At 37.8% G+C, this 26,420-nt stretch overlaps 1 protein-coding gene across 1 annotated transcript in view; it reads left to right on the top strand.

The window, feature by feature from the left end:
* The window catches only part of LOC107556949 (oxidation resistance protein 1-like), a 132,827-nt gene that overhangs the window by 60,174 nt on the left and 46,233 nt on the right, over nucleotides 1–26,420 (top strand). The window contains exons 3-5 of the mRNA XM_016240219.1: nucleotides 2,845–2,927; nucleotides 12,775–12,882; nucleotides 14,740–14,856. Of these exons, the coding sequence (XP_016095705.1) occupies nucleotides 2,845–2,927; nucleotides 12,775–12,882; nucleotides 14,740–14,856 (308 nt within the window). The remainder of the gene's footprint in view (nucleotides 1–2,844; nucleotides 2,928–12,774; nucleotides 12,883–14,739; nucleotides 14,857–26,420) is intronic.

The raw sequence follows: 26,420 nt of genomic DNA, 5'->3' as shown, positions 1-26,420 counted from the left end.
TGAAACATTAAAGTGTGACAAACATGCAAAAAAATAAGAAATCAGGAAGGGGGCCAACACTTTTTCACACCACTGTATATATTTAGAATTTAATCTTATATATCCCCTTATATATGTGTATATATACGTATAGTGTGTGTGTGTGTGTATATTTATATATATATATATATATATATAAGAGTGAAATATTTAAGGGGGTCTGAATACTTTCCGTACCCACTGTATATAGACACACACATATATATAGAACACAGACGTATATTAAAGCATATTGAATATATATGCATATATAATACCTAAAGCATATTGAATACAGGATGTCTGGACATAATTGAAGGGTTCTTTCCTTTCAAAATGCTTTAGTATTTTATTTTATTTTATTTTAACCCTTCAGTTGTGTTCTGCCCAGACTTCCTGTTTCATTTGAAAGCAAGTCAACACAAATGAATCTGCAGAATTCTTTTCAGTTCCGGTCCAATTCCAAATTCCTAAGCCTAATTACGAGCAATAATAATATTACTGTTTGCTGTAGCAAATATAGTTTATGTTTCTGAATGTGGGAATCACATATCATCCTTTGAATCGGTTCAGATCAGCTTTCTAAATATCATGACAGTATGTTTCAGAGAAATAGATCTCTATTTTAGAGGCGCTCTATGAGACGTCTCATTCAGTGACATGAACTGTAAACACTGAGAGATCAGCCACTGTCACTGTTTGTCAGGTTACGCTCTCAAACAGAGGCGTGAAAATGCTGGATAAAAGATCAGTGTTTGTATCAGTGCTTGCGCTGGCCTGGTTTCTTTCGCTGCTGTCTCTTTGGTGTGAGCACAGAAATAGCAGAACAACTTTGACTCATGGCTGCACAGCCGAGCGTGTCTCTGTCACACTGTCACAAGTGTAGAACCTGTTAGACGGATTCTAGAGTTAATGTTAATGTGAATACGGACGGACCGCCTGAAGCAAAGTGAACATGTGGGGGAATTTCTAACATTGTTCTCATTACCCTGAACATACACACAAACACTCATGAGACTACAGTATATGCATACACATTAGTGCTGGATATAAATTTTAGTTTCACGATTGCAGACTTCATTTGAATAATCTGATATTCATTGTTATTTTGATATTTTCGTCAGCTTAAACATTATTTGTAGCACACCTCCTGTTCTGTAGATGTTGCTAATGTCAAAATTCCTTGACAGTTCGTCACTTTTTTAAATGTAAATTTTTATACCAGGGCTGAATAGTTTGATGAATGCAATCAACTGCTATTTGTAAATGCTTTGCCATTATTTGTTTGTCTCCCATCATGCTGAAATTTTTTACATTTTGACATTTTTTAATAAAAAAAATTTCCCCCCCTTTTTGTTATGGGGAAAAATCATACCATAACATAGTCACAAAAAAAGTGTGGGACACAGTTGTATATGTTTTGGTTTAATATAATCTAATTTAATATAATCAATTGAAACTTTATTTTACTATAATATAAAAAATAGAATATAATAAGTAATAAGTAAATTTTAATATAATAAATCAGTTCATTATGAAAGCATTGTAACAGTGTCTACACCGGACGCGAGCGACAAAATACAATAGAACATATTATGCTGTCTACACTGGATGCGGCGCGACGCGACATGAAAAATCCCCGACAGTAGACTGATGCCGCTTTCTATTTATGACGTATTGACACAAATTTCAAATGATTTTCAACGGTCGCTTTGTCGCGTCCAGTGTAGACAGACTTTAGCTGTTGCGGCACGGCACGACAACTGTGGCATCCGGTGTAGACATGGTGTTTAGAGTATTGTATAATTTAAATTGTTACTGTTGGGGTCAGTAATATTTGTACATGTATCACAGTTTCCACAAAAAATCTTAAGCAACACAACTGTTTTCAACAGCTTGATAATGATAAGACATGTTTCTTGAGCATCAAATCAGCACATTAGAATGATTTCTGAAGGATCATGTGAGACTGAAGACTGGACTAATGATGCTGAAAATTCAGCTTTGCATCACAGGAATAAATTACATTTTAAATTATATCAAAATAGAAAACAGCTATTTTTAATTGTAATAATTTTTCGCAATATTTCTGTTTTTACCGATCAGATAAATGCTGTCTTAGTGCACAGAGAGACTTATTCCAAAAACATAAAAAAAATGTACCAACCCCAAACTTTTAAACAGCAGTAAACATTTCATGCTAAATTAACATATGTTAGGTAATTTCCCGAATGTATCTAATAGTTCTCAAGACAATTTTATTCCTCTAATAATTATAGGCATCAAAATGCACCATATTTGTGTGAGTGTGCAAACTCAGATTAACTGATGTCAGAATTGAATTGGAAAATCAGTGCCAATGCATAAACATAGCCCTATTAGCTTTAAATAACCCAGGCATTGAAATTGGCTTCAAAGACGCACAGAATCACAGCACAACACAAATGTGATACTGTCAGGTGGCAGCACTATGTCTCTCTCTGTCTTTCTCTCTCTCTCATAGAGGTCAGGGTGGTCTCTGTCTGTTACAGCGTTTGCAGCTGCAGGAGGCATTGCAAGGTGAAGACACATTGGCTGTCATTGTGCTGAGCGAGAGAGAAAGAGAGGGAGACAGTGGGGAAAGGAGGGAGGTAGACAGGGAGGGTGAGAGAGAGAGAGAGAGAGAGAGAGAGAGAAGCTGCTGCCATGGGCTCACTGGAATCGCTCGTTCACACTCGCTGTTGACGGATGAGCCGTCGGTCGAGGCTGAGAGCTCGGCAGCTTGTGTCAAGCTGAGGGGAGAGCGGAACATGAACATAATGAGAACCTTCCCTCGCTTGCTTTCAGATACCGGCCAGAAGAAGACGCCGGAGAAGAAGGATGGGAGGCGGATGTCGTTCCAGAGACCAAAGGGCACCATCGAGTATTCCGTAAGTGGGAACAACAACCCCTTTCCTTGTTATTTCTTTGCATGTGCTGTGTGTTATAGGCTTGTATCTTGCAGATCTCCTCCCGGCGCTGTTTACTCAGAGGATTTTTCCACATGTGCCTGCGAGATTTCTGTGAGAGTTTGCACGAGGACTCTGTGTGTGTGTGTGTGTGTGTGTGTGTGTGTGTGTATACACAGGGAGGATTTGAGAGCAAGTGTGCATGAAGCCGTGCGAATGTTTACATCAGCCTGTTTATTTTCACCAGTCTGCATGCGTTCCAGCAGAGTATTGCTGAATGACCTTCCTTTCTGCGTTTGCATTTCTATTGATTTGACGAGCGTGTGTGCTGAGTGAGAGAGTGAGAGAGACCGTGTGAGCTTCGATTGTCTGTCTTAACAGCTTGTTGTGTTCTTGAAATGACCCTCAAATTCCAGCTGCGGGCAGAACGCTTCTCATCTCTCTCCCTTGTAACAGAGGAGCGTGTGGGTTGAGCTGAGATCTGGAGTTCTGCCTAGAAGTGGAAAAAGACAGAGGAGAGGAAACTGCTGGCAGCAAGAGCTGTCATTTAGCCAGAAGATTGGAATTATACTGCTTTTTCACCAAAAATGTTGCTGGTGCTGCTGCCGGAGCTGGTGCTCACTCAGGGAATCTGATAACATCTCTCAGAAGCAGCCAATGTTTTTGACTTAGATGAACTGACTAGGTCACTGTCTTTGTTTACAAATCTTACGAGTTTTGAAAACATATTTTAACATTCAAAGTAGAGACGTGCAAAATCAACTAGTCAGGGCTACCTGAATTTAAAGACACAAAGTTTATGTTTACTCAGAGGATTTTTCCACATGTGCCTGCGAGATTTCTGTGAGAGTTTGCACGAGGACTCTGTGTGTGTGTGTGTGTGTGTGTGTGTATCCACAGGGATGATTTGAGAGCAAGTGTGCATGAAGCCGTGCGAATGTTTACATCAGCCTGTTTATTTTCACCAGTCTGCATGCGTTCCAGCAGAGTATTGCTGAATGACCTTCCTTTCTGCGTTTGCATTTCTATTGATTTGACGAGCGTGTGTGCTGAGTGAGAGAGTGAGAGAGACCGTGTGAGCTTCGATTGTCTGTCTTAACAGCTTGTTGTGTTCTTGAAATGACCCTCAAATTCCAGCTGCGGGCAGAACGCTTCTCATCTCTCTCCCTTGTAACAGAGGAGCGTGTGGGTTGAGCTGAGATCTGGAGTTCTGCCTAGAAGTGGAAAAAGACAGAGGAGAGGAAACTGCTGGCAGCAAGAGCTGTCATTTAGCCAGAAGATTGGAATTATACTGCTTTTTCACCAAAAATGTTGCTGGTGCTGCTGCCGGAGCTGGTGCTCACTCAGGGAATCTGATAACATCTCTCAGAAGCAGCCAATGTTTTTGACTTAGATGAACTGACTAGGTCACTGTCTTTGTTTACAAATCTTACGAGTTTTGAAAACATATTTTAACATTCAAAGTAGAGACGTGCAAAATCAACTAGTCAGGGCTACCTGAATTTAAAGACACAAAGTTTAAAGCACAGCATGTTGTCAGCATGCTGTTGAAAGCACTGTAGCTAAAAATATTAAAACTAAATATATGTATAATAAGAATAACACCAAGTTAATCAACCTTGATTTTTGATTAGTAGCATTGTGACCTATCCCTAATCCTAATAAGTCATTTAACTAAGCGTCTTTTTGATATTGGAGGTTTCTGTCATATATATAGTTTGAAATTTATATTATTTTTGGGTGGGTAAGATTTTTTAAATGTTTTTGAAAAGTCTAGTGCTCACCAAGGTTGCATTTATTTAATTAAAAATACAGTAAAAATAGAAATGTTGTCTAATGTTATTACAATTTAAAATAACTTTACTTCTATTTTAATATATTTTAAATGTAATTTATTCCTGTGATGGCAAGGCTGAATTTTCAGCATAATTACTCCAGTATGTAGTGTCACATAATCCATCAGAAATTATTCCGGTATGCTGATTTGCTGCTCAAGAAACATTTCGTATTATTATCAATGTTGAAAACAGTTGTGCTGTTTTATATTTTTGTGGAAATCTCATTTTTTCAGGATTCTTTGCTGAATAGAATGTTCAAAATAACTCCATTTAATTGAAGTACATTCTACAAACTATTCAGTTGTTAACTTCTAGTAGACTAATCACCCATTGTGATCAGTCATTTAACTAAGCGTCTTTTTGATATCGGAGGTTTCTGTCATATATATAGTTTGAAATTTATATTATTTTTGGGTGGGTAAGATTTTTTAAATGTTTTTGAAAAGTCTAGTGCTCACCAAGGTTGCATTTATTTAATTAAAAATACAGTAAAAATAGAAATGTTGTCTAATGTTATTACAATTTAAAATAACTTTACTTCTATTTTAATATATTTTAAATGTAATTTATTCCTGTGATGGCAAGGCTGAATTTTCAGCATAATTACTCCAGTATGTAGTGTCACATAATCCATCAGAAATTATTCCGGTATGCTGATTTGCTGCTCAAGAAACATTTCGTATTATTATCAATGTTGAAAACAGTTGTGCTGTTTTATATTTTTGTGGAAATCTCATTTTTTCAGGATTCTTTGCTGAATAGAATGTTCAAAATAACTCCATTTAATTGAAGTACATTCTACAAACTATTCAGTTGTTAACTTCTAGTAGACTAATCACCCATTGTGATCAATTATAATTGTGTCATTGTGACTTAATCATTTAATTCCACATCTTTTTGATGTCATGAGTTGCTTATGATGCAGCAGACATTGTTTGCATATACAGCAAATAAAAAATTCACAGCAATTCATACAGAAATGTGAAATCTCAATGATATTAATTTGTTTGAGACTAACTGTGAAAAAAGGGGCATCCGTTTCGGTTTAAAACTGGCATCAGGTAGCTGTGGGATTGGATGCTGGTGTAGTTGACGTGCTGCTGCTGTTGCTGTCACGGTTTTGTTTCCACACGGTTCTGCTCTCCCCTCGGATCTGAGCAGTTTTCTCCCCCCAACACGCGCTGAAGATCCGTCTCTGTCGGCCAAAAGTGATTGACAGGACCTTTGTTTTCCTCCGCAGAGCGTGAAAAGTGTGCAAGACGACAGCGGGGCATTTGTCACAGGGCATAAACAGCGTGTCATGAGGCTATTTGTGGCGGTTGTTGGTGAGGGATGTGGGGGTTAACATGAGAGAGATGGCAGATATGGCACTCATATCTCAGTCTTCCAGCTTGCCTCGCAGTCTTCCACTCCAAACCACACCACACCGCTGCAAGATGGAGTGATGGATGTGATTTTGAGAAAATGTTTGGATAATTATTGGACATGATGCATGACTCTGAACACACAAATCATCTTTAAATGGATAGCTCATCCAATAATCTATATATGAATATTCTGTCATCATTTACTCATCCTCTTGTCGTTCCAAAAATCCCTTTCCTTTTTTGTGGCTTCATTGTTTTTATCCATACAATGAAAGTCAGTGGGTCTTAGTGTTGTTTTGGACCCCATTGACTTTCATTGCTTGGCAGTTTAAAAATTATTTGTAAATGATGACAGTGTTTTCATTTTGGGACACTTTCTGAAAAACGGCCTCCATTATTGTGAAAGCCTCGTCTCCTGCCACAGGTAATTGTCTGCTCTTTTCTCAAGAAGCAGTCTTGACCTCAGGAGGCGTTGAAGGAGAGCTAAACTGTAGCCCAACTGCTCAGTCACTAATAACGGTCAGCGGGTTCTCACCATTGGCTGGTCTGTGGCCAATTAAAGTGGTTGGACTCCAGGAAAGAGTGAGAGAGATTGAGATCTCATTGAAGAGAAACGGTAAGGAATCAGCATCTGCTTTAATGCTTCCTGAGTCTGTTGATTTCTGCAGCAGTCTGATTCGGCTAGAGTCATTGTATCACATTGAGTCACAGCACTGAAGCTTATAGTCTCATTATGCATGATGCATACTGTGCACAAAGATGAGATAAAACATGAGATTTTATCACATGGCCGAGCTGTTTTAAATGATTTTAGGGTGAATGTGAAGACCTTTAGGCAGTGAATGTTTGTGACCAGGCTCACCAGTTGCCCCTTGACATCCTGCTGACATTTGCCAAAGCAGGTTATTGGGACATTGAAGACACCTCAAGCTTGTACAAATGTACTTTGGAGATGCAGTGGTTTCAGATATTTACCATAGTATTGAATGATTGTCATATTCATGTACCATGGTTTTTCAAAGAATACCATAGTATTACCATGTCTAAAGCACGGTTGATGTTTCCATGGTGCTTTTTTTGTAAGCGCTGGCTCATTTATGTCCTGCGAAAGAGAGAACACCAACATCATGCCAAGACTGCTGAGCTAAAATTAGTTCTTTAAGTGATCATCGATGCAGTTAGCCAGCTTGTGCCATGAGGGTAGTAATGACGGTGTCACTATGGCAACTCATGCCACGGCAGCTGTGATGTCCCACGCAGTATGGAGCTTGTCTGATTTGACATTCTGTCTGATTGTACCGTTTGCTGGAATGTCATTTCCAGTTTGATGAGCTGTGTGTTCTGTACTAGTGTGAATCTCACGAAACCAAAAACATGCATGGATCGTATTTCACCCCAAAAGAAAGAAGTAATTATGTTTTACATAAGTTTATTATAGGAACAAACTAAAGTTTTTGCATTGTATTTTTTTTTTTTGCCATGCAAAAGAAGATTGATATAGTTATATAATATATACATATATTGTACTTTATTTATTTATTTATTTTATTTTTGGGGGGAAATGTAACCTGGAAATGTGACCTTAATTGTTATGAAAATAATTCACAATCCAAAAAAATCTTTACAAATGAACACATTATATACAGTATCTATCTATCTATCTATCATCAATATATATATTAGGGCTGTCAATCGATTACATTTTTTTTATCTGATTAATCACATCCTTTTTCTGCGATTAATTGTGATTAATCACACACTTCATGAAATTAAGCATAGACCATTTATCTTGTTTCAAATGTTTATTTTGTCATCATTTGCTATATCCAGCAAAGTAAACCTCAGTTTGTTGTGATTCTCAAAAATCTATATTTTCTGCAAGATTTTTTCAAGATAAATTTAGATGTCTTTCCAAAAAAGGACACTTAGAAACTCCAAAAGGACACCAAAGAACCAAATGATATAAGGAGCCCATATAAGCACATATGAAAAAAAAAAAGTCAGTACATCTCTGATGTAATCAGCCTGGTTTCCTTTATATTAGCGCTGTTTTGGACGGATTGTTTGAATGCATTCACTTACTGGATCATTGGATTGAAAACTTTCCCGGAGTTTAGCAGCTTAAAATGATCTAAACGCAAGCAGAGTAGCAAAATTGGGTTAAGGGGTTAGAATACAAATTGTGCTTCAGTAATTTTGCGTTAACTGCAGTAAATTATTTTAATGTGTTAAGGATTGTAAAATTAATCGCATGCGTTAACGCGTTAACGATGACAGCCCTAATATATATATATATATATAGAGAGAGAGAGAGAGATATATATAGAGATATACAGATATAGATATAATAGATAAAAGATCAAATTTGTTCAGGAGTGTATTTGTATATAGCAGATGTGTTTGCTGGATTCTAATTGGTTTAGACAGATTGATTACACATGTTCGCCATATTAAGATGACAGAATGCACAGCAAATTTATTTATATTGCACTTTTGATACACAAAAAACTTTACAGAAGCATAATATATATATATATTATATATAATTTTTTTTTTTTTTATAATTTTTTTTTTTTAGAAATTTAAATATGAATAGAAAATAAATTAGAAGGGACATAATGTTGTGTAATAAAATGTACAAGTAGAGCACTGTAATAAATAATACATACAGACATGAATGTGTTTGGACTTGAATATGGCTTCTGATGAGACATGTGAGAACTTGTGAAAGCTGCTCCCAGCTTTAGGGTGGTGTAAGAGCTAAACACTGTCTTGTGATGTTTGGTACCAACCCTAGACTTAACTAGTCTTGATCCTAATGACTTAAGAGATTGACGTCTCTAAATTCAGAATGGGTGAGCCACGTTTGAAGCTGTTGTAACATGTGCCTCTGCCTGCAGATTCTATTAGTGTCAAGTAGCTAAACTGCAGCGTATAGTTATAATAAAGAAGTATACTACTTGCTGGAAGAATTGTTTATGTAGATTATTAACCTTGATACTCATATGTATCAGGAAGCCAGTGTAAGGACTGATGCGCTCTTGTGTTTCTTTACTAGTTGTACATATCTTTGGATTAATTTATAGTTTTATTGTTGATTCTGCTGTTGAAAGAAGGAACCTTGAGCCGCCCATGTCTGGAAAATGTGGAGTTTGTCTAGACTGTTCTGATGCCTCTTACTGCTGCGTGTGTCTTTTTTCCGAGCAGAAGCGACTGGCAACGGCTGACATCTCTACTGGCACTGCTCGTGTTGTATATTGGGTGATATTTTTATCCATGGCTGCCTTTAGAAAGAGGACAACAGACCTCAGTGGGACTTCCTGCTAAAGTCTGAGATTGAATTAGGAGGGAAAAAACACGGGCGAGTTGGATAGAGCGCGTCTAGACTGCAGAGAAAATCATAAATTCACCATCTAACAACTACAAGCATTAGTGTTCAGTGAAGGCAGGTTGTGTTTGCTCTGAAATTAATTTGAAGCGTCCAAAGCTACAAATAAATAGCCCACGGAAAAAACGTTTTCAAATGGTTCTCACAGGGAATCAATGTTCTGTGCCAGACAGACTGGATGAAAGGAAGCCGCTTGCGTGGGGGCATTGGGAATATCGACTGTTGACGTTCCCATCTGGAGACGACCAGAAAACTTCTGTGCAAATTCTAGAAAATGCATATTTTTGAAAATGGTTTTCAATGTGCAAGTTTTTGAAAATGGCACCGTTATTGTTTCCGTGTGAAAACCCAAAACGGGAATCTTTGAAAACAGTGACGTCATGTGCGTGCGTAGTACGTGTTAGGTATGTAGACATGCGCAGTACGTGTAGATTTTAAAGGCAAGCGCGAACAAACATACACAACAATGGCAGAGTATATAGTACTGTTGTTGCTGCTCAAGAGTTTGCTAATGCTTCTTCAGCAAAGTGTGGATTTACCTTTACCTCATAATGTATAAAGTACTAATATCACACTGTAAAAATACTCTGATATAGGGGTCGACCGATATGTGTTTTTCAGGGCTGATACCGATTATTACAGATCAAGTAGACCGATAACCGATATTTTGAACCGATATATATGTCTGGTGTAAAAATTAAAATGAATGTCAAAATTAAGAATAACAAGGGCTCTGACAAAAACTGCCTTCCCTGGTGTTGGTTGAGTGTAGTACTCCCACAGTAAACTCTTTATTTTAAAGAGTTAAACTCTTTAATTTTTGGCAAACAAAGGGTAAGAGCAGTGTTTTTCTTCTTGTAATCAAGAGCGCTTGTCCTCCTAATTAAGGAGCACCTTCTGATCAATAATCAAAAATTCTGATCAAAAATTAGCCTTCCTAATATGAGGTGAAGAGATTTACAGGGGCATTTTGCTTGGGAACTAATGTGGTCGGAACCAAAGTTTACAGGACTGCGTTCTCTGGAATCCTCTCAAGCGGTGGACTTCTACGTTCCGATTGGTTGCCGCCGAACCGCGTCATAGCTCATTACCATAAAGTTGACATGATTTCAACTCTCCTCAACGTTCAAGTCGCGCCGCTGCTCGACGCCAGCTCACATTGAAAATTAATGACTTCCGGCAACTTTGACGCTCTCAACGGCGGCGGTGTGAACGCACGGTATGAAAAACAACTAGCAGAAGTCTGATTCAGAGTAGAAATGGCATTGGAAATGCGATGTTTTTTACTGTCTGATGTTTGGGAAACACTGTGTGATTATGTAAACCATTTCAGTCATAAAGAAGCGTGTTTATTTTATGTGTTTTCTGTTACACTGTGGAAGCTTCTGTCACGAAAACAAATTCCTCGTATGTGTAAACATACCTGGTAATAAAGCTTATTCTGATTCTGATTCTGATTCTGAATTGTCCTTTTAGGGCCCGTTCACACAAGATGCGTTCTTGTGTTCAAAACACAAAGTTCAAAGTTAAACTTTTTCAAGATGCTGAAAAAAATTTGTCACAACGTGGTGTTCATGAAGAAGCTGTGCCTTTGTTTAGTGAGACGTGGTTAAAGGGTGAGTTAAGCAAAAAATTTACATTTTGTCATCATTTACTCACCCCCCCCCCAAACCTGTATGATTTTTTTCTTCTGTGGAACGCAAATGTAAATGTTTAGCTTGCATTCTTTTCAAGCTAAACTCTGTGTTTGTGTCTCCTTGATCTGACCATCTCACTGTCCTCCTCACATGAGAGACTCATGAAATAGTAAACAGACAGACTATGAACTATGTAGAATCCTTTACATTAAGTTATTACCTACAGTATAATGGTCTGACTATCTGAGCTCAGATGTTTATGTTTAGAGGACTGTAATGTGGGGGTATGGAGAGTACAGGAGGAATTTAGCATGTCAGTGTTTTGTAGAATTCATCATACAGCAATAAGTTCCACACAAGATGTGCAAAAGGGGAAGAATATGTTCACACCATGCAACATTTCTCTTGTTAGGTTTTTGTCCTCTCACTTTCTTTTAGTGTCAAACAGAAACTTTTTTTTCTCAAATTTAAGCCAGCTTTTCACCCTCTATGACTTTTATTTTATTTTACTGGATAGTGCTGGCTAACATTTTACAGTAATAGTAGGTGTTTAGAATAAAGTTCATTAGAAAAAAAACTTGAATAACTGAATAGCAGCTTTATGCTATCTTTCAAAATGTTGGGGTCATTAAGTTACATTTTTTTAAACAAAATACTTTTATTCAGCAATGATACATTAAATTGATCAAAAGACATTTATAATGTTACAAATTATTTCTATTTCAAATAAATGCTGTTCTTTTGAACTTTGTATGCATCTATCAAAAATGTAAAGAATGTATCACAGTTTCCACAAAAATATGAAGCAGCACAACTGTTTCCAACATTAATAATAATAAGAAATGTTTCTTGAGCAGCAAATCAGCATATCAGAATGATTTCTGAAGAATCATGTGACACTGAAGACTGGAGTAATGATGCTGAAAATTCAGCTTTGCATCACAGGAATAAATTACATTTTAAAATATATGTAAATAGAAATTTGTTATTTTACTGTATAGCTTTATTGCTATATTACTGTTTTTAGTGTGTTTTTACTGAATTTATTGTGTTTTTGATCAAACAAATGCAATTTTGATGAGCATTAGAGACTTCTTTCAAAAGCATTCAAAATTTTACCGACCCCAAACTTTTGAGTGGTAGTGCACAACATACACCTTGTGTAGACCGAGAGGAACCTAAAGAAATGTCTTCACAACAATGTCATACACAACAATGGCAGAGTATATAGTACTGTTGTTGCTGCTCAAGAGTTTGCTAATGCTTCTTCAGCAAAGTGTGGATTTACTTCACCAATATTACAACCAACAGCGGAGACTCATAATATACATCATAAAATCGTCACTTCCCTACAGGTACTGTTTACTAACAAGGTCACAGCGCCAACTACTGGCCTGACATACGTAATACAGCGTTTTTGGCCGTTTTCGCGGATATGTGTAAACGCGAATCGTTTTGAAAACGCTGTCATGTATACGTGAAACTTTTTAAAAACACAAGGGTAAAGCTTTTCCGCTATGTAAACGTAGCCTTCCTCTTCTCCTTTCTCCTCGTTTTTTTTTTTTTTTTTAACATGCTTTTTGTGCATTTGTTGTGCAGGTGGACTCGCGGGACACTCTGAACAGTATCTCGCTGAAGTTTGACACAACTCCCAACGAACTTGTTCAGCTCAACAAACTCTTCTCCAGAAATGTGGTCCCTGGTCAGGTGTGTATTTCCCATTGAATATCCTATTTCTTGTCTTTTAGTTTAGTTTAGTTTAGTTTGAGGTATTTTAGATCATTTTTAAGCTACTGTTGTTGTTTCCAATAGTCACACTAACAAAAATCACAAACACTACTGAATTCATGGCAGGTTTTCTTTGCAGACTTTCATTTCAACGCTTCACTCCCTCACCATTAGATCTCAGCCAAGTGTTAGACAAAGAATCAATCTCTCACTGTTTAATATACTGTAACAGCATACCAATTATTGGCCAGTATGACATTTAACCAGATATTATCTCTCAGGTAGATGGAGTGATTAATGACTTCTCTTTTCTAGCCAGTGCATGAGCAGTTATGAAAGATCTCTTGCTAAACAGCTTCAGTATTGCTTCATCGTCTCCTCACAAATTCATGTTAAGCAAAGCTGAAGTCTGGATCGTTGATATTCACGTGACAGCAACCGCAGTAATGAGAGGGTGATAGATAGAGTCGGGCGCTGGAGATGGTCAACCGTCCTGTCAAAGTACAGCTGGAGGGCTCTCAGCATGGATCACGTGAGCAAACTCTGCGGCTTCTTCCATTAGCGTAATCCTCCCCAGCGCTTCGGCCTGCTGAACAGCCCCTCCACACTGACTCTACTGCCCTGCAAACTAACACGAGTGGAGTCTGTTCTGTGTTCAGAGATCTGAGGAGCACCGGGAGAGATCGTGTTTGATGCAGTGAACTTTGAGACGTTTAATTACTGATTTCTTCCCTGTACTTTAACAGTTAAACATTTAATCAAAAAAAAGTGTGTATGTGAGTATTTGTGTACAGGAGAGTGTGACAAAATTACCATGAGAATTTAGTTAAATCTGACAAAACCCCTAATTGCTGACAATGATTTGACCAAATAAATAAAAAGAATAAATAATAATAGTAAAAATATATATAATAAAATAAAATACTAATAATAAAATACTAATTTTTAGAAATCTTTTATATGTTAAATATATTTTTTAATTAAAAAATTTAAACCGTTTTCATTTTTTATATTTTAAAATATCCAATTAATTTAAATTAATGTGTTGATTTAATATGACAGAATCAGGACAGATTTGTTCTATTGCAGCTTTACATTTTAAAAACTATCAAATGTATTTGAAAAGAAAGAAAGATTATATACGCTAATTTTTTCATTAAATTACATATTTTTAAAATATTTTTTGGAAATTGTTTTTATTTTTTTAATATGCTATTAATTATCCAATAATGTATTGATTTAATATTAAAGAAAGATTCAGAACAGATTTGTTCTTTTTCAGCTTCAAATTAAAAAATAATATTTAGAATGGAATTTTTTTTACAGATTATTTATTTATTTAAAATATCGAGTAAATAAATTTTTTTTTGTTAATTAACATTATGACCTTATTTTTTATTTATCAATCATCAATTGACAGCCCTAATAAAAAAATAATAGAAGTCTTGGTTAAACACCTTAACATGCACAATGGATAATAATTTTGATAAACTTTTGTTTGTGTGTGTATTTGACTTTTTTGACTTTTACATTTGGGGACAACTTAAATTATTCTGGCAAAACTTTTTTTTTAAGACATCCTCAAAGGTAAAAATGATGAAGTAATACATTTTAAAAATTAAGGTATAAAAAGGCAAATTTTTAGCAGGTTTTATTTTAGCAGGTCAGGGTTAGTTGTAGTAATTGTATGAAAATTGTGGCTTTATATATAAACGGTACAGTTTGTCCTCATTTACATAACTAGATCAGTGCATGTGTGTGAGTAGTGAGTGTGCGTCCATGCATGCAGTAACTTGCTGGTGTTTGTGAAGCGTTACGCTGCAGTTGTGTTTGCAGGTCCTATATGTGCCTGATCTGGACTACGTGTCCAGTGTGGGCAGCTCTCCCTCCTTCAGTCCCAGCAGCCCGCTCTCTCCCACCTCCTCAGAAGCTGACCTGGAGAAAGTGAGCAGGGTATGTGACATTTCACACTTCACACCGCACAGCCTCATCATTTAACCTGTGCTCTGGAGGGACTCTCACACAATCATACAGCATGCCATAAGTTCACACTGAAGGATCTCTGGGTATTTTCCATAAGCCTATGTGTCTTATGCTTTCTGGTTCACAGGAATCATGTGAAAGAGAATTAATGGTGAACAGTGAAATCATGAGCCGACAGCTTGAGATGCTGCTGTTCATTGTTAGTCAGGAAACTTTGTGCATTGTTTTCCATCAGCTGATAGGAAGAATGCCAGTGTTGCAGAATAGCTCTCCGTTATGTTGTTGAGGTATCCGTGTGTTTGTCTGTCAGGATGAATAGGAAAATTAACTTAAGGTCAACACGTTTCGCTTTAAAGCTTAAGTGTGTAAGATTTTGTTAAAATACCCATAAGTATCCCAGTTTAATCTGCAGAGACAACTACAAGTAAGTGTTCAGGAAAACTATGTTTGCAATTCAGTTTGGTAAATACATGGCAAATTACACAATTCGCTTGAAATACTGCAAATATATCACTGTTGATCTAATAGTTACAAAAGAAGGACAGATGGGTACATAAAATATTTATACAACACAAATGGATGTACCTCTGTAAATTTGCTTTTGAACATGAGATCACCTGGCTCAAACATGATATTTACACATCCTCTGTAATCAAATACCTGCCATGAGCTGTGTTGACTTGCCCTCATTCTTAGAAGCACTTCATCTAAATCCCTAAGAAATAAGCCATTTCTGGTGAGGTGAATAGGACTGGGCGATAGAGAATTTATAAAATGTAATCAATATTTAACAATTTGCTCTAAAATGTCTTAAAGGGTATTTTCCCCCTCCAGTCAAAGCAACCATCAATTAAAATGATTTAAAAAATATTCAAAATGTTTAATGCAAGACAGCTAAAAAACAATAAAAATCTTGACTCAAAACAAAATGTTAATTAACAGAGATATGCATATTTACAATGATATGATTATGATGTAAAAATTACATTATTTTATATATTATATGCATATATTTTTATAAAGCAATTACACACACACACATATAATGCATATATAATTAAATAAATATTTTAAAAGTATAATGACACTCATTAGAAGAATATAAATATATATGTACTTATATTGATAAATATATGTTTATTATTAATTAAATATAGTTAATTTATTATATTTTACATGTAAAATATATCTATTTAAAAATTTAAATATAAATAAAAAATGTATAATGACTCACTCTTGTCCTTAGTTTAATGTCTAATGACAATAAGAGAACTTAATGGTCAAACTGCAACATTACAATTGACCTATCAGTAAGCCCCTCCCCTCGAACGCAGATGAGCCAATAGCAGTTGAGTATCAGTTGCACGGGGACCGGAACTCTGACATCTTTAGGTTTCAGCGTCATAGAGAAACATTGGAAGATCCAAAGCTTTCATCGGTTTGATGGCAAAACGACGTGCCTGGAGTACTTGTAACACTGATTCCATGTATCCTGAGAGGATGGGCAATGGAATTTATTTTACTCCATATCCTAAACACAAATAAGTCCCTAAGCATTCAACCCCAATCCCAATGAAGATGAAAACGTTCATTTTCTGGTTGTCATACTCTCATTAAGTTACTATTTTCATCTGCTCAAGCAGAACGTTAATGTCATGTTGTGCTGCAAGCTATCTCTGGCTAAAACTAGCTATTGTTAAAGTTAGCGAGTCCATATAACGTACCAACCTAAATATATAACTGTTCTCACATCATGAACAGTGTAGGTCAAAAACATATAAACGAAGATCTACATTTCAGTGTCTCTCCATATTAAACTGGTTAAATCTAAATTAATTTAATCGTACCCTGCGGTACATGAATATTGTTGATCCTGGATGCTGTCATCTGCGATCGTGACGACCGTAACATGAGGTGTCTCCTGCTTGCATTGTGATCTGTAAACCCTCGCTTCCAAATTAATTTTGTTACCCACCATATTTATTTTAAAATCTTTAGGGATGCACGATATATCGGCCACCATATCGGTATCGGCCGATAAATGCACATTTTTTCTGTTATCGGTATTTGTTTGCATTATTTATGCATTATTTTATTTATTTGTAAGACTTTTTTATGACTAAATTTGGTAATGGGAGAGTAAAATTATTTTTAAAACGTACACCGTTCAAACTAGGCTGCTTATGTTGAAGTGTTCGGGATGTGGTGTTTAATGATGAGACCTTTTTTGTAATCAGGCTCTCAAAAAGTATATAAAAATTTGGATATAGATTTATCGGCCAACATATCGGTTATCGGCTTTCAAAAATAAAGAATTATCGGTTATTGGTATCGGCCAAAATGTTCATATCGGTGCATCCCTAAAAATCTTTTATATATCCCTCCATAGCATATTTAAGTCCCACTTGAATGGTGGTCCGTGTTTCCAAAATGTTCAAAAGCATCTTGGGACAAGGTTTTCACTCTGACAGCTGTCATTGTGAGACAGTGAGCAACTCTGTTTGTTTGTCCGAGTTAGCAACAGTAACTAAGGGGGACGGGGCTTACCGATAGGTCAATTGCTTATTTTATATTGTTAGAAAAAAAATATGGAATATTCTTTTACTGCCCAGCCGTAGTGGTATAGTATCTCTTCTCTTTCCTGTGGAGTAACTGTGCTCATGTTACATGCTGTCAGTAGGTTTGCTGTTGAATTTCTGTTTTGTAGTAAAAGGCTTTACCTTCAACATCTTATAAAGAAGAGGCCGCTGTACCTCACTGCCTCTTGGTCTCCATAGTGACTGCTGCGACGGTACCGTTTGCAAACCTGCCCACTTGTGCACTGAGCCTTAGACGCTCCTTTCCCTTTGGTTTCTTTCACACATATACAGAGTTCTGGCATGAAACTCTAGATGGCGCAGTCCGATAGGTCTAACTCAATCTGATCTAATGACATCATTATCACATGGCACAGCTGATTGGTTCTCTCCTGTATCGGTAGCCAATGAGCTCGCTGCTCAACATTCAAATATATGACTACTGTAGTGCTTGCCGTAGCAGTTGCAGCTTGCTTCAGAAACCCTCTACCTTCCCCAGCTCCACCTGTATAGATCTGCTACGAGGTGATTCATGTATGCTATATGAGGGTCATTTCATGTATGCTATTTTGCAGCAGCAATATTTCTTATATGCTCACAGCAGCATGTTGTGGATGTATTGGCAGTAGCAAGTCTTGGTACATGGGCCCAATCCCAATTCTATGTTATACCCCTTCACCTACCCCTACCCCTACGCCTACCCCTTCCCCTTGTCCCTTGAAACAGAGTGTCAAGGGGTAGGGGTGAAAATATTCCCCTAAGAATTGGGACACCACTACTATACCGTCACACATCATCATACTTCGTCTAGCTCCTACAATGAACACACCTATACTGTTGTGCTGGTGTGCATTAGAGCCTTTAATTACCGTTCTTTATTAATGCGCTGCTTACTGACACACACACACACACACACACACACACACACACACACAGATCGCGCAGCTCACACATCCAGGAGCAAAGAAACTTGTCAACGCTGCCCCACGACTTTTAATAATAACAGTTTAAATACTCGCTACAATATATTTTCCAGCAACAAGAGGATATAATCGCTGTTTTTAAAGTAAACTCACTCACTGTAAAGAGAGACGCACAAACACGCATACGCGCAACTTGTCTTGAATTGGCAGTATCTGAGAAAAAAGTTTAGCGATTTCTAATTGTATGTCTATGGTGGTTATCGCCCAGATCAGATATGAAAATATGTTATGGTACTATCGTGCAGTCTGTAATGACATGACGTTAGTAAACTTTAGCGATTTTTTTGCAACCATTTCTTAATATGACCGTAAATATGAACACACAGTTGAATGTAAAATAAAACAAATTATGACTTTTCATTCAAATCTTTATTAATGCCAATAATACTTACATTTATGTCTTTTTTTGTTCGCTCGGGCAGCCATGTTGCCGCTGTAGCTGGTTTATGCTGAGATCATTCATACCCCTTCGTTTGAACTGTGGTCCCGAAAAATCTTCATTTGAAGGGCTATCTGGCCTTTCTCCTTACCCCTACCCCTCCAACCAAAAGAGAATTGAGACACCCCTACCCCTTCACGTGAACGCGCGAAATGGAGGGGTAAGGGAAAGGGGAAGGGCTAGAGGGATAGAAATAGGATTGCCGCAGCAGCAACAGCAGTGTAGCAGATTTATTCCGATATATTTATTTAAGACCAAATACATTAACATTGTCATGTACATTACCATGCCAATCCCTCCGAGAGTTGTCATGACAGAAATCTATTTAGACCGTTGATCTGGGAAAAGGAAGCTGTGATCTGTTTAGCAGTCTGAGACAGGTGCTTTACTGGGATGTAAAATAATACAGTATGCAAAACATAATACAGTGCATCCAATAAAATGTATATTCATTTTGAGATGTAATTATATTACAAATAGAGTTACTTTAAGTGAGCATAAGATGATGGCAAAAACCATTTTAACGTAAAAATAGTACAGATACATTTTGTACAATTAAATATAGAATAATGACATATATATCAAAACTAAAAAAAAAATAATAGTAATTTTTTTTTTATCACTAATATCATAGCTACTTAGGGTGCTTTCACACTTGGTTCAATTGCTTGGTCCGAACCTGAGTTCGATTGCTCCCCCCTCCCCCTGCCCCTGCTGGACTGTTTTCACATTATATTATTTGTGTCTGAACCGCGGTTCGTTTGCGTCAAGCCAGCAGCTGTTTACCCCGTTGCTTAGTAACGATGGTGCAGGAGAAGACTGCAAAATGCGTAGCATTGCTCTCTTCAATTTTATATTTATGCTTTTGAACCATTGGTTTTATTTCCAAAGCTTCAGTACATAACGGCAGTTACGTCTGCCTTACGAATGTACTGCAGATGCTCTAAAGAACTCTGAAGGCGAACAGAAATTAGATAAACAGCTCTCTGCTTGCAGCGCATCAGTCACGCTCGTCAGGAAAGTGAGTGAAACACAAACGCACATTTTTATCAAATAATACATCATTAATAGCGGTTCACTTCTGTGATTTGGTACAATTGCATTCACATCAGCAGCAAACTGTACCGGAGTTCACTTGAACCGTACCCCAGACCACCCTTTTTAAGCGGACTCGGGTACGGTTCGCGGGTGCACACCCGAGTTCGGAAGACCGTGTTCACATCATCCAAACGAACCGAACTCTGACGTCAATCGAACTCAGGTGCGCACCAAAAGTGCTAGTGTGAAAGCACCCTCAATGTATGATCTTGTGTTGCCTCAGTACTCAAGGTGGTGATATATTACTTTCAAATGTGCAATTAAACTAAATAGTTCATTAATTATTAATCAGGTAGCTAACTGTAAACATACTGTTAATTAACTTGAATATAGCGATTGTGTGACGGACTGGGCGTGACAATGGAGATCCAAGTGCAAGCTTTTATTAAAACAGATCGTGGTCAAAAACAGGCAGGGTCCAACACCAGCAAACAACAGTATCCGAGGCATGACAAAAAGTAATCCAAAAACAAGCAATGGTCAGGGCAGACAGCAAACAATCACAAAAACAATGAAACACTCCAAGGTCCAAAACTCAAAGGTAAACATTTAAAACGCCCAGTAATGTCCGCAAACAGCTAAACAAGACTTCGAAATGTTAGTGTGTTTGTGTGCTGCTTAAATAATACTAATGACAGGAAACAGGTGTGCATGCAATCAGTTCCTGGGCAGAGGGTGTTATGGGAAATGGAGACCGGGATACAGTGGCAAAATTCTGGGATGGAGTGCCCTCTAGAGGAGCTCATGGGCACTCCAGCTTGAGATCGTGACAGATAGTCTTCAAACTGTTGCTCAGCCCTAACAGTAGGTGACCTAAAAGAGAAAACTATCCGTAGAAGAAGACTATGCAAATTTTCAGTGGAGCACCCCTTGTGGCAATGCTAAGAATGCAACACCTACATTCATGTGTTATAAATTACTGTCTAGCACATTGATGACAAATTGGAGCTTGTGTAGCTAGAAGCATTTGTGTTCATCTATTTCTAGAGTGTATGCACTGACCCTTAAAGGGCTGCTGTCTATGTAGGCAGTGCACAGCAAGGCAGCTCTCAGAACAGACAGCGACGCTCATTGACCTCCTCAGCCAGAGAGCCTTTTCCCTGCACACTACAGAGTTCTCCAGAGACACGGCAGGGTGAGCATCAGCCAGCACTTTGATTCAGTAGTGTAAAGAAAGCACTTCAGTAAAGCAAACAGCTCTTTTCTCAGGCTGTAACGATCATTTAATTACGGAGCCGTTATTGCAGTGCTACAGACAGGGCTTGTATTAATTATTCAAGCGGATGCCCTGGCATGTTTGTGTGTAATGAAGAGCAATAGTGAACACTGACCATAGGGTGCAGTTTATTTGCTTTCAGAAGTAGATGCTGCTGTAAGTTATATTAGCCAGAAAGTACAAGGTACTACCATGGTAGAGGAATATGTTGAGGAATATGTAAGTACTATAAAATACTATAGTACTATAGTAAACATTTGTGTGTTTGTTTAGTTTTATTTATTTATTATTTCTTTTATCTGTTAATGTATGAATGAAATTAGATACTGTGATAAATGTTTGTTTGGTTATAGAGAAAAAAAAGCTAATTGTTAAATCAATTATTCATTAAAAAATTACAAATAAATCAGAAGGTATTTTCCTGTCTAAGTGGGCGGATCTTGGTCAAAATAAGCTGGAAAGTGGATCAAACTTTGTGCTGATATTCAAAAGTCTGACTATACAAGCAGCATTGACTGTTTATGAAATCTAGTGACTTTGAATTGAGTCTCCTGAGGAGTTTTTGCCTCGTATCATCCTGATCGCAGCCTCCCTTCCTGCTGTATGCTAAATTTAGTCTGTGTCACGAGAAGACGAGAGGGAGTGAGAGACTGGTAGAGAAAAGAAGAGTAGGAAGGCCAGTGTGTGTGTGTGTGTGTGTGTGTTATATGAGGGTCATTTCATGTATGCTATTTTGCAGCAGCAATATTTCTTATATGCTCACAGCAGCATGTTGTGGATGTATTGGCAGTAGCAAGTCTTGGTACATGGGCCCAATCCCAATTCTATGTTATACCCCTTCACCTACCCCTACCCCTACGCCTACCCCTTCCCCTTGTCCCTTGAAACAGAGTGTCAAGGGGTAGGGGTGAAAATATTCCCCTAAGAATTGGGACACCACTACTATACCGTCACACATCATCATACTTCGTCTAGCTCCTACAATGAACACACCTATACTGTTGTGCTGGTGTGCATTAGAGCCTTTAATTACCGTTCTTTATTAATGCGCTGCTTACTGACACACACACACACACACACACACACACACACACACACAGATCGCGCAGCTCACACATCCAGGAGCAAAGAAACTTGTCAACGCTGCCCCACGACTTTTAATAATAACAGTTTAAATACTCGCTACAATATATTTTCCAGCAACAAGAGGATATAATCGCTGTTTTTAAAGTAAACTCACTCACTGTAAAGAGAGACGCACAAACACGCATACGCGCAACTTGTCTTGAATTGGCAGTATCTGAGAAAAAAGTTTAGCGATTTCTAATTGTATGTCTATGGTGGTTATCGCCCAGATCAGATATGAAAATATGTTATGGTACTATCGTGCAGTCTGTAATGACATGACGTTAGTAAACTTTAGCGATTTTTTTGCAACCATTTCTTAATATGACCGTAAATATGAACACACAGTTGAATGTAAAATAAAACAAATTATGACTTTTCATTCAAATCTTTATTAATGCCAATAATACTTACATTTATGTCTTTTTTTGTTCGCTCGGGCAGCCATGTTGCCGCTGTAGCTGGTTTATGCTGAGATCATTCATACCCCTTCGTTTGAACTGTGGTCCCGAAAAATCTTCATTTGAAGGGCTATCTGGCCTTTCTCCTTACCCCTACCCCTCCAACCAAAAGAGAATTGAGACACCCCTACCCCTTCACGTGAACGCGCGAAATGGAGGGGTAAGGGAAAGGGGAAGGGCTAGAGGGATAGAAATAGGATTGCCGCAGCAGCAACAGCAGTGTAGCAGATTTATTCCGATATATTTATTTAAGACCAAATACATTAACATTGTCATGTACATTACCATGCCAATCCCTCCGAGAGTTGTCATGACAGAAATCTATTTAGACCGTTGATCTGGGAAAAGGAAGCTGTGATCTGTTTAGCAGTCTGAGACAGGTGCTTTACTGGGATGTAAAATAATACAGTATGCAAAACATAATACAGTGCATCCAATAAAATGTATATTCATTTTGAGATGTAATTATATTACAAATAGAGTTACTTTAAGTGAGCATAAGATGATGGCAAAAACCATTTTAACGTAAAAATAGTACAGATACATTTTGTACAATTAAATATAGAATAATGACATATATATCAAAACTAAAAAAAAAATAATAGTAATTTTTTTTTTATCACTAATATCATAGCTACTTAGGGTGCTTTCACACTTGGTTCAATTGCTTGGTCCGAACCTGAGTTCGATTGCTCCCCCCTCCCCCTGCCCCTGCTGGACTGTTTTCACATTATATTATTTGTGTCTGAACCGCGGTTCGTTTGCGTCAAGCCAGCAGCTGTTTACCCCGTTGCTTAGTAACGATGGTGCAGGAGAAGACTGCAAAATGCGTAGCATTGCTCTCTTCAATTTTATATTTATGCTTTTGAACCATTGGTTTTATTTCCAAAGCTTCAGTACATAACGGCAGTTACGTCTGCCTTACGAATGTACTGCAGACGCTCTAAAGAACTCTGAAGGCGAACAGAAATTAGATAAACAGCTCTCTGCTTGCAGCGCATCAGTCACGCTCGTCAGGAAAGTGAGTGAAACACAAACGCACATTTTTATCAAATAATACATCATTAATAGCGGTTCACTTCTGTGATTTGGTACAATTGCATTCACATCAGCAGCAAACTGTACCGGAGTTCACTTGAACCGTACCCCAGACCACCCTTTTTAAGCGGACTCGGGTACGGTTCACGGGTGCACACCCGAGTTCGGAAGACCGTGTTCACATCATCCAAACGAACTGAACTCTGACGTCAATCGAACTCAGGTGCGCACCAAAAGTGCTAGTGTGAAAGCACCCTCAATGTATGATCTTGTGTTGCCTCAGTACTCAAGGTGGTGATATATTACTTTCAAATGTGCAATTAAACTAAATAGTTCATTAATTATTAATCAGGTAGCTAACTGTAAACATACTGTTAATTAACTTGAATATAGCGATTGTGTGACGGACTGGGCGTGACAATGGAGATCCAAGTGCAAGCTTTTATTAAAACAGATCGTGGTCAAAAACAGGCAGGGTCCAACACCAGCAAACAACAGTATCCGAGGCATGACAAAAAGTAATCCAAAAACAAGCAATGGTCAGGGCAGACAGCAAACAATCACAAAAACAATGAAACACTCCAAGGTCCAAAACTCAAAGGTAAACATTTAAAACGCCCAGTAATGTCCGCAAACAGCTAAACAAGACTTCGAAATGTTAGTGTGTTTGTGTGCTGCTTAAATAATACTAATGACAGGAAACAGGTGTGCATGCAATCAGTTCCTGGGCAGAGGGTGTTATGGGAAATGGAGACCGGGATACAGTGGCAAAATTCTGGGATGGAGTGCCCTCTAGAGGAGCTCATGGGCACTCCAGCTTGAGATCGTGACAGATAGTCTTCAAACTGTTGCTCAGCCCTAACAGTAGGTGACCTAAAAGAGAAAACTATCCGTAGAAGAAGACTATGCAAATTTTCAGTGGAGCACCCCTTGTGGCAATGCTAAAAATGCAACACCTACATTCATGTGTTATAAATTACTGTCTAGCACATTGATGACAAATTGGAGCTTGTGTAGCTAGAAGCATTTGTGTTCATCTATTTCTAGAGTGTATGCACTGACCCTTAAAGGGCTGCTGTCTATGTAGGCAGTGCACAGCAAGGCAGCTCTCAGAACAGACAGCGACGCTCATTGACCTCCTCAGCCAGAGAGCCTTTTCCCTGCACACTACAGAGTTCTCCAGAGACACGGCAGGGTGAGCATCAGCCAGCACTTTGATTCAGTAGTGTAAAGAAAGCACTTCAGTAAAGCAAACAGCTCTTTTCTCAGGCTGTAACAATCATTTAATTACGGAGCCGTTATTGCAGTGCTACAGACAGGGCTTGTATTAATTATTCAAGCGGATGCCCTGGCATGTTTGTGTGTAATGAAGAGCAATAGTGAACACTGACCATAGGGTGCAGTTTATTTGCTTTCAGAAGTAGATGCTGCTGTAAGTTATATTAGCCAGAAAGTACAAGGTACTACCATGGTAGAGGAATATGTTGAGGAATATGTAAGTACTATAAAATACTATAGTACTATAGTAAACATTTGTGTGTTTGTTTAGTTTTATTTATTTATTATTTCTTTTATCTGTTAATGTATGAATGAAATTAGATACTGTGATAAATATGTTTGTTTGGTTATAGAGAAAAAAAAGCTAATTGTTAAATCAATTATTCATTAAAAAATTACAAATAAATCAGAAGGTATTTTCCTGTCTAAGTGGGCGGATCTTGGTCAAAATAAGCTGGAAAGTGGATCAAACTTTGTGCTGATATTCAAAAGTCTGACTATACAAGCAGCATTGACTGTTTATGAAATCTAGTGACTTTGAATTGAGTCTCCTGAGGAGTTTTTGCCTCGTATCATCCTGATCGCAGCCTCCCTTCCTGCTGTATGCTAAATTTAGTCTGTGTCACGAGAAGACGAGAGGGAGTGAGAGACTGGTAGAGAAAAGAAGAGTAGGAAGGCCAGTGTGTGTGTGTGTGTGTGTGTGTGTGTGTGTGTGTGTTAGAGAGATGGCCAGTGTTAATTACCAGTGGCTGCTGGTGTTGGCTGACTCTAGGAAAGGTGACTTTGTCCCAGTGTTACTGGTCTGATTTCATGCCCAGAAACTCTTGTGGTGCTTTGCTTCAGTCAATGACAGCATGAAACTCTTCAGATCAGCAGAGGTTATGTGGTGATGTTAAGTTAGCACTGTGAATGTTTTCGTGGTGAGTTTAAGGCTCATTAGAAACTCAGAAAATTGATCTTTGTGACATCATGTATACCATTCAAAAGTTTTAGGTCAATAATTTTTCTTTTTTTTTCCATCAAGGATGCATTAAATTAATTAAAGGGGTCATATGATGCTTTTTTAAAGATCATTATTTTGTGTATTTGGTGTAACAGAATATGTTGACATGCTTTAATGTTCAAAAAACACATTATTTTTCAAATACTGTACATTATTGTAGGTCCTCTATGCCCCGCCTCTCTCAAACGCTTCGTTTTCTACAAAGTCCCTCCTTCCGACAAGCGCAGTCTGCTCTGATTGGCCAGCTGACCCAGTGCATTGTGATTGGCCGAACACCACAAGCACTCGTCGGAAATGTAACGCCCCTTACCATAATC

This window comes from Sinocyclocheilus grahami, unplaced genomic scaffold (genome assembly GCF_001515645.1).
Source record: "Sinocyclocheilus grahami isolate Dianchi unplaced genomic scaffold, SAMN03320097.WGS_v1.1 scaffold585.1, whole genome shotgun sequence".
Lineage (NCBI taxonomy): Eukaryota > Metazoa > Chordata > Actinopteri > Cypriniformes > Cyprinidae > Sinocyclocheilus > Sinocyclocheilus grahami.
Note: the sequence above shows the minus strand (reverse complement) of the source record. Positions and strands in the feature narration are given on the sequence as shown.